Consider the following 13,596-nt stretch of genomic DNA (forward strand, 5'->3'; position numbering starts at 1 on the left):
TTGTTTTTGCAGGACAAGTTGTAGTTTGAACACAAATTTTAAGTGGTAAAAAATTCAATTCTATCATGGTTTAAGATTGAAAATAAGTAGAAAGATAGGGGCGCAATAGCGCTGTTATCCAACAACAACCAAGTGGGTAAAAAGAAAATGTGCTCACCTTAATGAGTTGTGAAATGCACAACTCATGTAAGAATTAGTGACGAAGGGCTGCAGACAGCACAGAATCCCTAGGGATCTTGTAGGTAGTCTGTAGTAGGATGAAGTAGGTGCTGGTAAAAAATCCGCGCTCCTCCGTAGTGAAGAAATATGACGAGATTGTATAATTAAACAATCTTGTAGTTTATTGTTAAAAGCTACGATTACTACGCGTTTCGTGGACGTCCCGTCCACTTCCTCAGGTACATAGCTGATCTGGTTTAAGATTAGCTGGCAACTTGATTTTGCACTGCAGGGCAGTACAATTACAGCAATGGCTAGCTTATTTTTTATAAAAATATATATATACTTATAAAAATACAGAAAAAAGTTGTTTATCTTAGCATTTTGTTAGAACTACAACTTTATTTTTCCATCAATGAAGATTTGTGGGGCCTTGTTTATTTATTTTCTTCTTTACAGCATTTACTGTATCGGTTCATTTTATATTTTTAAACATTAGACTTTTATGGATTCAACAAAGTGAAATATACTTATTTTTCTTTTTTTATGAAAAAAATAGAATTGTGTAGATTTTTAAATAGAATAAAATTACTTTGTTGCCAATTATCCATTACTTTAGATAATAGTATTTTTTTTTCATTTCAATTTAGTTTTGCTGTTCTGCATTGACTCATTATGTGAATATAGTGGAGTGAAATCATAATGTCATATGTATCATTAATTGAAACATTGTTGATGCAAATAAATTAGCAAAAAATAGAGACATAAGCAAGAGATATCTAAAAGAAGGAAAATGATGGCTTCAAGAGTTGCCAAAATTATCAGAAAAGTTGAATCATTTCCGTTTATTCAGAAATAAAGTTGTAACAATAACCAAGAAGTGTTACCTGTGTTAATTTCTTCCATTGTTTTAATTTTCTTTTTTTCCTCTCTTTAGCAAATGTGTTCTGTTGGCATGGACTCACATTCTCCCCAATTATCAAATGTCTCATACCCAGATAAGAAGACAGTAAGATATTCAGGAGAAATCACTAATTCTAATGTAGATAAACTTAAGAGTACAGTTAAAGGCACTTTTCATACACCTTTTAAACCAATAAATTCTAATTCATTACATACTTTGACAAGAGAATCTCCAGTGAGTTTATACACCAGAAGATCCTTGCATTCTCCAACTGATTTAGAAGTGTCAGAATACAAAACTTCATACATAAATCAGAGTGGACGGTCAAATGTATTGTCACCTCTTCCTATACATGTTACAAAATATCCACTTTGCCGTAGCCCTAGCCCATTGAGCTCTCCGTTTTTTGGATCTTCTTCAACAATCTGTAGTATGAATGAAAGCACATCTCCAATTCCAAAACCAGATGCTACTTCACCTGTTTCATCACGACTTTCATTTTTAACTTCCTTACTAAAATCAAAGCGATCAAGTTCGAAAAGAACAATTTCTCCTGATCAACATTATCAATCTGAGCCTAAGACAACTTCCCCTACACCTTCTGCTTATAAGAAGTTGTCTATGATTCCAAATGTACCTAGAAAAGCTATATCCTGTTTTTCACTAGATTATCCAAGAGAGCCCAAAATGATACATTTTCAAAGAAAAGCTGAAATTATGCCATCATCGTCAGAGGCTGATATATTGCATGGTGAATTTCCATTCCACCAAAGTCCAAACAGAACACTTTCCCCAGACTCAATTCATTTTAAGCCAAATGCAAGTGATCAACTTGCTCAGAAAGGATCTATAGTGCTGTCTTCTCAACTGCATAAAAGGCCAACAACATCACCCAACTCTAGTAGGGAACATATTTTATCCTTGAATGAAAAGCCTCCAATAAGCAGGCTACCATATACACCAATAAAAAAATATTCTGTTCTTGGTAAATCCAAAAGAGTTACATTGCTTCCTCCTCCTTCTCACTTTGATCAGTCCCTCCGTCACTTACCTGATGAAAGGAAAAGTGATATGAAAAAGTATTCTTCACCGAGAGGTCAATTTAGATCAACTTCTTATGCTTCAAGTGAGAGTTCACTTCCATGCCATGTAATATCTAATTCCTCTATGGCTATTGGAAAAAATCAGTCAGCCCTAATATGTATAGAAAATATGGAGACAGATCAGGACACATACCAATCACTGAACCCAAACTCACTGTGTCAGTCTTTTAGTTCAGAAGTATCAAAAAAGAATGCACCATTTTGCTCATTATCCACTAACATTACTGCACAGCCAAGATCAGCCCTGTCAAGATCATGCGAACTGCCATCAAGAAGTTCATTGTCTCAGCTTTCTGACCTTGAAAATAAAAAGGTATAGATAATTTATATGTATTTTTCATGCATGATAAAAGCATTACATTAAGAAGTGCACGTATGACCTTTTTTTGCCTTGCTAGAATTCATTGTCAAATATCAATGTAAGGGAAAAACTTTCCTTCTAATTATTAGCAATTTTTTTCAATGATAATTTTATCATAAAGGTATTGCCAAGATAAATAAGTTTTCACATTTTGAATTGTAAGTAGAGAAGTTAGGGTGAGCAGGACAAGAAGAGTTAAAACATTGTCCAAAAACATGTCTTTATAAAAACACTGAAAAATATAAAATATTACAGTGCTAATAAATAAACTACCAGTCTATAAACTTCCACTTCAAGCTCATTGTCCAATATGATGGCTGCTGATCTTCCTTTGTTTAACTAAGATCTACGTTGACTAAAATGTACCGTTGGATTTCCTGAACTAATAAAACTCCTAAGCACAAAGAATTGGAAGTGCAAAGCCCATATGTTTATATTTTGGCTAGCATTAGGTGCATGCAAAGCATGTTTTAGTTGGCTCTTTATCAGAAACAATAGAGGATTATGATTGTAAATTATTGTAATTTAAATTATAACATTGTTATATAAATTATTCTAATGTTTTCAATTAGATAGCTAAATCAACTAAGCAAACAATATACACAGAAATGTTAACTATGGTATTATTTTTTGGCTTGTTTGCGCTATATGTGAATATAAAATTGCAAACCGCACACTAATTGTAACTATATAATATATTCTAGTGCTGATTCAGTAACAACAGAAAATATATAGTCTTAGAAGAAAATTTCATTTAATTTTAAACTTTTAGATATACTGTGTTTTGCTTAGTTTTAGCAAACTAAGTCAAATCGACTTGAAAATGCAACTTTTGAAGGTAATCTATTCATTATTAAATACACCATTCCTGAACAATGGACGGGAGATAATTATCACATGACAAAAACTCCATACCTAACATATACTTAAAAAGTACAGTTAGGCTCTGTATAAAAAAGCTTCTGTTTTTTGTAACTTTTAGTTATACAAAATCAAGTCAAGCTACAAATCATTCGCTGCAATTCCTACGAATACATTACTTCTGGATCAAAAGGTGAGTGACCATTTCCTTGGTGGTAAAATATTTTGTACTTTTATAGATATGCTGACTTTTATACGTGAAAACCTTAAATGCGTATACAATATTGTAAATATATGCAGTAATTCATTTCTGACTGTGCTGACAATGTGACAAATCCAAATATGAATATTTTACATTGACAAAACTATTCAGTATCTTGTTTTACAAGAAGGATATCTACCTCTTTCTTTGGTCTGTTCTCACTTCCACCCATCAGCAAATCTTGTAGCATCATGTCCCGTAATCTTACAGTTGAGAATAACAAAATGCTTTTGGATTTTGTGACAAATTGCATTTCCTTTAAACATAAAGTTTAAAGGTAAAACTGCAAGCTTTCTAGTGTAAACCCATTCAAGAAACTTTTTGTTTACTGAAGTGTTTCCTGAAGAGGTTTTAAAGAGATTTTTTGTAGTTTTTCATTTGACTGTACCTACTTTGGAGCATTTCACATCAAGATATCCTTTAAAGATGTCACATCCACTTTATTTTCTCCCATTGAGTGTTTTTTAAAACCTGAAGGGGAAGAAAAATATGCAAAACACGAACCATATGACGAGAAAGTTGTTTTACAATGAATATTAAGAGTCTTTCAAGTGTGTTTCTGAGTTATTTTTCAGGCATTTTTTTAGAGAGAACCCGCTCCAAAAGACTCCTTAAAAGACTCTGTGTGCACATACCCTAAGGGCAGAGTCAGACGGCTGTATAAAACATAGCGAGATTGAAACGCAAAACACAGACTTACCGGTGTATTGCCATTGGCTGGTGGCTCTCCTGACCCAAGCGTGACAGCTGCATTTATTTCTATGCAGCTGTCATGCTCGGGTCAGAAGAGACTCCAGCCAGTCCGTGCACTGCGTTCCAAACTTGCTTCGATTTATATAGCTGTCTTACTCTGCCCTAAGAGTGGCACAGTTTTCTCTGTATGTTTCCCAGAATGTGTCATTTATTGATTGTTTTATAGAGGGGTAAAATAATACTTTATTTTGTAGAAGCCAAGTCTTTTCTGACTCAAAATACTATCTTGATGGCTTTTCATGCTGCAGATTGGCATTAACTCCTTTAAGACCTTTGACGTAAATTAACGTCATATGTTGTGTCCTTGCCTTTGTTGTGGGCTTGCACACTGAGCCCACATTTTTCCCTGAAAATGGTCGTTGATTCAATCAGCCATCATGTGCCTCTAACATCCTTTGGAGGAGTAGAGCTCTGCCCACTTCTGTGAACTTGTTAAATCTCTATTTTAAAAAATATGAAAAAAAACCCAAAAAACACAAAAGTTCAAATCACCCCTCTTTTGCCCCATTAAAATAAAGCAGTTGAAAAAAAGCACACATTTAGTATCTCCGCATTCGTAAATGTCCAATCTATCAAACATAAAATAAATTAATCCGATCGGTAAACGGCGTAATGAGAAAAAAACAAACACCAACATTTTTTTGGCAACATTGCAATAAAATGCAATAACAGATGATCAAAACATCGTAGTTATCCCAACATAGTATCAGTAAAAACATCTGCTCATAGCACCAAAAATAAGCTCTCACCCAGGCCCATATTCTGAAAAATGAAAAACGTTACAGCTCTTGGAAAATGGCGACAAAATCAATAAGTCAGACTAACCTGAAGAATCATATTGTCAGGTCAGTTTTACCATATAGTAAACATGATAAATAAAAGACCCCCCAAAAATTGTGAAATTGCTCTTTTTTTTTTGCAAATTCAACTCACTTGGAATTTTTTCCCATCTTCCAGTACACTTTGTGGTAGAATGAATAGTGTCATTCAAAAGTACAACTCATCTGCAAAAAACAAGCCCTCATATGGCTATATTGACGTAAAAATAAAAAAGTTATAGCTCTTGGAAGATGGGGAGTAAAAAATGAAAACAAAAAACGGAAAATGGCTATGTCATGAAGGGGTTACATACTATCTTTAGTTTATTTTAAACCTATAAATCCAAATTGTTCTCCATTGTAAACTCACCAATTAGATATCCATTCAGTGTACAAATAACATATTTGTTTGTCCCAAAATGTATGAACTTACACTCAGATTTAAATCCACTGCTAATCTCGTCTACTATTTTGCCTCAAACTGTAGTGGTCAAATGATAATCTGTACAGAGTACAATATCTAAAACTTTGTAAAACTTAGTTTTACCTGTGAATACAGAGAAAATACCATGAAGTCCAAATGTTACATAATTTATAAATGGATTAAACAATACAAATGCATGTGGAATTTCACTTAGGACCTTAGTTCATCTCGAATATGAGTACTTTCTGGTGCATTGCCAATTCCCCTTCCTCTTTTGTTTACCTGGCTGCGGAGTAGATACCCCAGTTTGCCACAAGAGCCAAGAATAGCCCTCGGCTGTCTAGTGTCAGGAGTCCAGTGATTGGCTGTTGCAGTCATGTAGGGTATTCAGCTTATAATAACTGTAGTCAGAAAAACAGAAGACCGGCAGGAAGGGAATAGGACATGTTACTGGAATAGCAAGGAATAAATAAATGGGTGCTCTTTTTTGAACTAATGTATTTTTTGTGACTGAGGGCAACATTTCAATATCTTGGAAAACTAACCTCAATAGCAAATATTTGAGTATCCTATTCAAAGTCCAGAGCTCTAGACCTTGAAAGTTGCAGCACTATCTAACCAATGTTTCATCACTTGCATTATCATATAACAATTTAGCCATTTTACTGCGGGTTGTATAAAATCCATAAAATCCTTTTTTTCTGTGGGTTGACATGTAAACAATAACTGGTATTTTATCTATAAGTTGGTAATACAATAATGAAGTCATATAAATTCTTACATGCTACATAGAACAGTAGAGAAAGGGAATTCACAATTAAAATGGTGTCTCAGGAATAGACATAGGCATACAATATTACTAGCAAAATATGGAGAAATTGATGTGAATGTCGAGAAATAAATGGAAAAAATGTATTGTTCTTTTAACTTATGGTAATTGTCCAGCAAAGAATGAGTCTGTTCCATACATATCTTAGCATAACATTATATTGGGAATAGATAAAAGGAACAGATAGCTGATTCATACTGCCCGAACCATGGCTCCATCATTGCAGACATGAATGTTTTTTCTGAAAAGTTTTAGTGTTTCAGAAAATAACATGCTTTTAAATGGCGGCCAGGGACAATGCAAATAGAATGACTAGTTATAGAGGAAAAGTCATGGTGGCTTATCCCCCTACCCAGATAGATCTTGCCCTATGTGTGTGTAGAGGGAGAGACCAGACAGTCAAAGACCAGGATGGGAAGAAGCTTCGGTGAATTTGCTTTCTGGACTAGCCATATTAGTTGCATCGTCCCCAGATTTTAAAAGTATTTTTTTCTGAAACACCCACAATGTTTTAGAGTATGACATACACGGCTGTAGTAATAGAGCCAGATTGTGATTTTTGCTACCCATAGGTCATTCAATTGTCAGGTTCTCATTAATAAAGTAAATTACATTGAATCGGTGAGTGTGGCATCGATTAAATTCCGGATTTGAGACAAATTTACTACCCTTTATTAAAATGAATGCTAATAAAGGTAATTGTTTCATCATGTATGAAAAAATATTAAAGTATACAAGTGTGAGCAATATCCACCATTTGTGTATCTTTCTGTTGATGGCACTTTCATTCTGCTTCCTTAAACCTACACCTGCAGATAGAGATATGGGTTTGCTAACCACTGTATTTAACTCATTCAAATGTGTCACAACTCACAAAGCTTTAAAATACAGGTGTCACTGTGAGAAGAATTACACTTTATGCATAGGGTATGTTTTACCACTACAATAAGCTTGATTGAATGTGCGGAGTCCATGTACAATATGCCTTGATTAACATAAGCTCTGATTTAGTGATTTAATGTACCAACCCAAGCATGGTATCAACCCAAAAATAGCATATCCAAAAATGCAATTTGTCATACCAATTATGTATGTAATTTTATATTAGTAGCATCAGCAATATTATTGAACCATAGAAATTACCAAACAATTACTTTGTGATGAGTATTGAAGAAAATTCTTCTGATTAGAAAATAAAATAAAACATATTGCTAAAACTGCATAGATATGATAAGATACTAACACATTACATAGTACATAATTGTTATCAATTCTATTTCCAAATCTTCAGTTTGTTATTATATTTACTTCTACAAGCTATTTTTATTTATGTCTTGGAATACGGTATATTTATTTCTTTGAATATACAGCTTAATAAAAACAAGCACACAAGATGATGATCAATTTCTAATCCAGTGCAGTACGCATTTAATTTGTTAATGAAACAGACACTCTATTAAAGAACAACATCTTATTGAAAAACAATCTCAGTTTTTGCCTAGTTTCTTGATAATTTTTGAATCAGAAAAATGCTAGAAAATGTTGATAACAGTGTACAGTATAGTAATGGACTTGCCTAAACTTGGTAACCTGGTTCATGTGTGTAAAGACGCCTTGCTGTGGCTCCATAAGTCGCATGAGTTCATAAAACTGATATTTCTAATTAATCCCTTAATGATTTATGATGGACTAAGTCCATCATAATTGAGCTCCCCTACATTTTCCAGCAGATGATGGCTGTGATATTCAGCCATCATCTGCCTCTAACACTCGCAGGTGGATTAAAGCTTCGCCCGTGGCTGTTAACCTGTTAATGCTGCTGTCAGTCTGTGACCACGGCATTTAATGCACGCTGGCAGCGGGTGTACTATTCTATCCTCTCATCGGCGCTTGCAAGACACTGATGTGTGGCTATGATAACCAGGGGTCTGCTGAAGACTCCTGTGTCTGTCATCACTGTAGTCCTGTGTAAGATAGCCTGTGACTGGTGTTCATAGGAGACTGTGATTTCTGCTATATACAGCAAGGCTGTTGGATTGCTGTAAAATAGCAAAGGTGATCAGATTATCACAGGTTCACATCCCCTAAGGGGACTAGAAAATGCAGTGAAAATATATATAAAAGTTCAAATCACCCCCATTTTCCCCCTTTAAAAATAAAGAAATAAAAAATACACATATTTGGTATCTCTGCATTTGTAAAAGTTCCGTATATCAAAATATAAAATTAATTAATCCAATCAGTAACAGCGTAATGAGAGAAAAAAACGAAATGCCAGAATTGCAGTTTTTTGGCCGCAGAAACAGAAAATATGTGATAACACGTGATAAAAACATCTTATATGCCTCAAAATGATATGAATAAAATCACCTGTTCAGGGAGCATAAAACAAGTTCTCACACAGCCCCAGATCCCAAAAAATTGAAAATGTTAAAGATCTCAACAGTTTCAACACAAGCAAAATTTGTTTTTTTTTTACAATTTTTTTCACCACTTAAATAAAGCAAAAACTATGCATGTTTGATATCTGCAAACTCGTACTGACCTGGAGAATCATATTGCCCCTTCAGTTCACCATAAAATTATTGCTGCAAATAAAAAAAGAACTATTGCAGAATTGCACTTTTTTTGCTATTTCGCCACATTTTGATTTTTTCCCCTACTTTCCAGTACATCATATGATAAAATGGATGGTATCATTCAAAAGTACAACTCTTCGTGCAAAAAACAAGCTCTCCCATGGCTATATTGACAGAAAAATAAAAAAGTTATGGCTCTTGAAATAAGGGGAGCTTACTTCTGAAATAAGGGCAACTTCTGACTGGCCTGGAGTAAGAGGTAACGGTCACATGTTGTCAATGCAAGTCTGAGAGCCTGGTTCTGGATTCATTCTGGTTCTCATATACTTTCACTGAGTAATGATTTCTTGCTCACCTAGCAGGCCACAAGCCGGAGTGGCGCTGAGAACAGATGAAGAAATCAGCTAGTGAATATAAGACTAGGGGCAGTGAATTTACATTAGTGGCACCATTTCAGCACTGAAAAAAGATGCTAGAGTGGTGCTTTACAGTGTTACTTTCATTTCAAATTAACTTTCTGTCTTTGTCTCTTTAGATCCACAATCATCCTCTTCCTCCCCTCTGTATAGAATGTTATAAACAGCAACTGTGATCTACTGCCTCAGTGAGCTGAAAATCTGTCTTCACTAAAGATTTCTGAGGGAATTATCAGTCTGGGAGAAGAAAAAAAGCTAATTTCTTTGAGAAGATATATTAAAAAGTTTCTTCTCTTTACTTGTACTTTACTAGTACTTTATGAAAAACGAAAAAAAAGCAACAGTTACACTTAGTCATAATGATCTCTAGTCAGAGCTCAAAAGGACAATAGATTTGTCCTAGACTGATCACAAGTTATATTCCTTTTGAACTGATGCTTACAACAAATGATTTCTAACAGATTCAATATTGCTTTAAACACCAGTCAATAAAATAAGCTTGCATGAATAGATATATATAAAGGAATAACCTCCATCACATTCAAATCAATAAGATGATTTATACAAATAATTTGCATCTGTTTTTACAGCTCTTCATGCCATTATAAGACATTGCAAAATGCTGTAGGTCATTTGACATTTCATTACTTCTTTTCAGTCATGCATCCACATGAATTACTAAATAAGTACATTAAACGCAACAGATACAGTTATACAGTCTAAGTCTAGAACTTCACTACTGAAAATCACAACAGTTTAATGGAGCATTGGCATTTTCTACTCAAGAAAAAAAAACAAAAGAAAACCCCCAAAAATCCCAAAAAACAAATGAGCATATACCCTACAGCAAGTAAATAATAATAGTACTTGTAAATAACATAGGGTACTTAGTTAACTCTATTTTGATGAAAAAAGGGCATAAAAGCCATTCTACCGTGACAAGGTGTACCCATCAGGACGTTCCTAAACTGTCTAAAACCTTACCATGTGTCAAACAATGCCAATGTGAATAAGGACAGAACAGGACAGGGCCCTGAATGATTTAGTAGGTGTTATGTTAAGTTAAACAATAGTAGCTGCTTTTTTCCCCCCATAAAATAATATGAAAATTGCTGAAGAAAATTTATTACAAAACGTTTCTGGCTTTAGGGTCTCACGACACAGACACTGTATGGTAGGGTATGAAATACATTGGGTATTGGCTACAAAGTTATACTGTAGGTTCTTTGTGGGCTATGATGTTTCTATTGTATAATTTGCTAGAAACAATGCTTCTTTGAGAAAATGGTTTTGTAATACAGCATGCAGAATCTATACATATAATAATGAAAAATTGTTTTTATTTAGGCAATTGATGAACAAAATGCAAGAACTAGTGAAGATGAAGACAAAATAGATACACATGCAGAGGTACAATAATATAAACCTATCTTCATTTCTTTTACTGATGACTGTCTTGTCTTAACTACTAATTGTACTTTATTTTTAGATGTGTTCCCCTGCATTACTTAGACAACAGACTGAAGAAATCTGTGCTGCCATTGATGAGGTGTTAAACGACCCATTTCCCATGGTAAAAAAAAATAAGAAAACTGGATAAAACTGGTTAAATAAGAAAACGAGGGAAAGTTAATTTGATATTAAATTTCATCTATAACTCACGTCTTTACCATTTTTCCAATGTACATTTACATACAACTTCAGGTCTCTTTTTTTGATGCAAGCTTAGAAACTAAACTTGCATCATTAGCGTCAGACAATGGTTATGTCATACAGCCAGGATCTGCCTCTAAAATGCCATGCATCGAGTTGAGCTCTGCCCGCTGCTGTTAGCCACTAAAATGCCGCTGTCAATCTCTGAAAGCAGAATTTATAGTGCATGGCCCAGGGACGCGGTGTTCCATGCACCCATCAGTCTTCCTGCGGCAACTGCTGAAGACCCCTATTACAGTCATGGCAGTGCTTTTTTGAAATACAACCTGTGGCTAGGCTTAAAGGAAAATGTGATTTTTACTAAATACTGAAATACTACAGTATTGTATTATATAGCTCAAGCGATTGGACTAAAGGGACTAAAAAATTAACATTTCAAAAAAATATAGAAAAAATATAAAAAGTAAAATCACCTCCCTTTTCCCTCATTAAAAATAAAGAAATAAATTAAATAAAAATATGCGGTATCACTCCATCTGAAAAAGTCTGATCTCTCAAAATGTAAAGCCAATTAACCCGATCGATAAAGGCCATAAAGAGAAAAATGTGAAATAACAGAATCGGGGGTTTTTTTTGCCGCAATACCGTAAAAAACTTAAAAAAATGCTATGAGATCAAAATATTGTATCTATCCCAAAACTTTACAAATAAAGATGTGAAAATGATTCACCGCACAATAAACAAGCCCTCCTCACACTGCTCAATTGATGCATCAATTGATGGAAAAATGCTGAAAATGTTACGTGTTTAGAGAGATAGCGACACAAAAAATCATTATTAATTTTTGTTTACACATTTTCAAATTATTTTCATTATTCAAATAATGAAAAGATTCATACAAGATTGGAATCACTGTTTGGACAATTATGCTGCCAGGACATCTAACGCCATACAAACAAAAAATCAAATTCCAATTGCATTTTTTTTGCTATTTCACCCCACTGGGAATTTATTTTCCAAGTTTCTAATACATTGAACAGTACAATGAACAGTGTCATTCAAAATTCTAACTTATCCTGCAAAAAAAAGAAAAAGGTCCTTTATAGTCCAGCTAATTTGTATAATTGTTAACAAAAATTGCTATGTTTCAGGTACTAAAATCAGTTAGTTCTAACTAATAGAAATCCGCTGTATTATAGGGCATGGAGGACAATGAAAGTGCACAATGTTTTGTACAATAAGTACCTGTTTCTTTTTCGAAAATTCATCATTCGTGATAAATTTAATTTTAACCCCTTAAGCCCCGCGGGTGGTTTGCACGTTAATGACCGGGCCAATTTTTACAATTCTGACCACTGTCACTTTATGAGGTAATTACTCTGGAACGCTTCAACGGATCCCCCTGATTCTGAGACTGTTTTTTTGTGACATATTGTACTTCATGATTGTGGAAAAATTTCTTCGATATCACGTGCGTTTATTTGTGAAAAAATCGGAAATTTGGCGAAAATTTTGAAAATTTTGCAATTTTCAAAATTTGAATTTTTAAGCCCTGAAATCAGAGCGATATGTCACACAAAAGAGTTAATAAATAACATTTCCCACATGTCTACTTTACATCAGCACAATTTTGGAACCAAAATTTTTTTTTGTTAGGGAGCTATAAGGGTTAAAAGTTGACCAGCGATTTCTCATTTTTCCAACAAAATTTCCAAAACCATTTTTTTAGGGACCACATCACATTTGAAGTCACTTTGAGAGGTCTTTATGACAGAAAATACCCAAAAGTGACACCATTCTAAAAACTGCACCCCTCAAGGTGCTCAAAACCACATTCAAGAACTTTATTAACCCTTCAGGTGCTTCATAGGAATTTTTTGAATGTGGAAGAAAAAAATGAACATTTAACTTTTTTCACAAAAATGTTACTTTAGACACAATTTTTTTTATTTTCACAGGGGTAACAAGAAAAAATGGACCCCAAAATTTGTTGTGCAATTTCCCCTGGGCACGCAGATACCCAATATTTGGGGAAAAAACACTGTTTGGGCGCACTGTAGGGCTCGGAAGGGAAGGAGCGCCATTTGACTTTTTGATTGTAAAATTTGCTTGAATAATTAGCGGACACCATGTTGCGTTTAGAAAGCCCCTGTGTGCCCAAACATTGGAGCTCCCCCACAAGTGACCCCATTTTAGAAACTACACCCCCCAAGGCACCTATCTAGATGCATAGTGAGCAGTTGCAACCCCCAGGCGCTTCACAAATTGATTCGTAAAAATGAAAAAGTGAAAAAAAAACACTTTTTCATTGTTACGAATCAATTTGTGAAGCACCTAGGGGTTCCAAGTGCTCACTATTAGTGTTGAGCCACCCCCGTAGTGTTCGGGTTCGGTTCGGTTCGTCGAACACCGGGATGTTTGAGGAACTGTTCGTCGAACACCTTAGAACACCGTCGAACACCGTTAAAACCAAT

General features: G+C 34.5%; 1 protein-coding gene across 6 annotated transcripts in view; it reads left to right on the forward strand.

Annotated features, from left to right (window-relative positions):
- The window catches only part of MLIP (muscular LMNA interacting protein), a 441,771-nt gene that overhangs the window by 285,960 nt on the left and 142,215 nt on the right, over positions 1 to 13,596 (forward strand). For all 6 annotated transcript variants that reach the window (XR_012318421.1, XR_012318420.1, XM_073675418.1 and 3 more), the window contains 4 exons: positions 1,097 to 2,479; positions 3,510 to 3,581; positions 10,817 to 10,879; positions 10,959 to 11,042. Coding sequence is in view for 4 of the 6 variants with exons in the window: in XM_073675418.1 (XP_073531519.1) it covers positions 1,097 to 2,479; positions 3,510 to 3,581; positions 10,817 to 10,879; positions 10,959 to 11,042 (1,602 nt within the window). In the remaining 2 variants the exon portion in view is untranslated. The remainder of the gene's footprint in view (positions 1 to 1,096; positions 2,480 to 3,509; positions 3,582 to 10,816; positions 10,880 to 10,958; positions 11,043 to 13,596) is intronic.

This window comes from Phyllobates terribilis, unplaced genomic scaffold (assembly GCF_046119375.1).
Source record: "Phyllobates terribilis strain yellow unplaced genomic scaffold, ASM4611937v1 Scaffold_3__8_contigs__length_932513732, whole genome shotgun sequence".
In the NCBI taxonomy this organism is placed as follows: Eukaryota; Metazoa; Chordata; class Amphibia; order Anura; family Dendrobatidae; genus Phyllobates; species Phyllobates terribilis.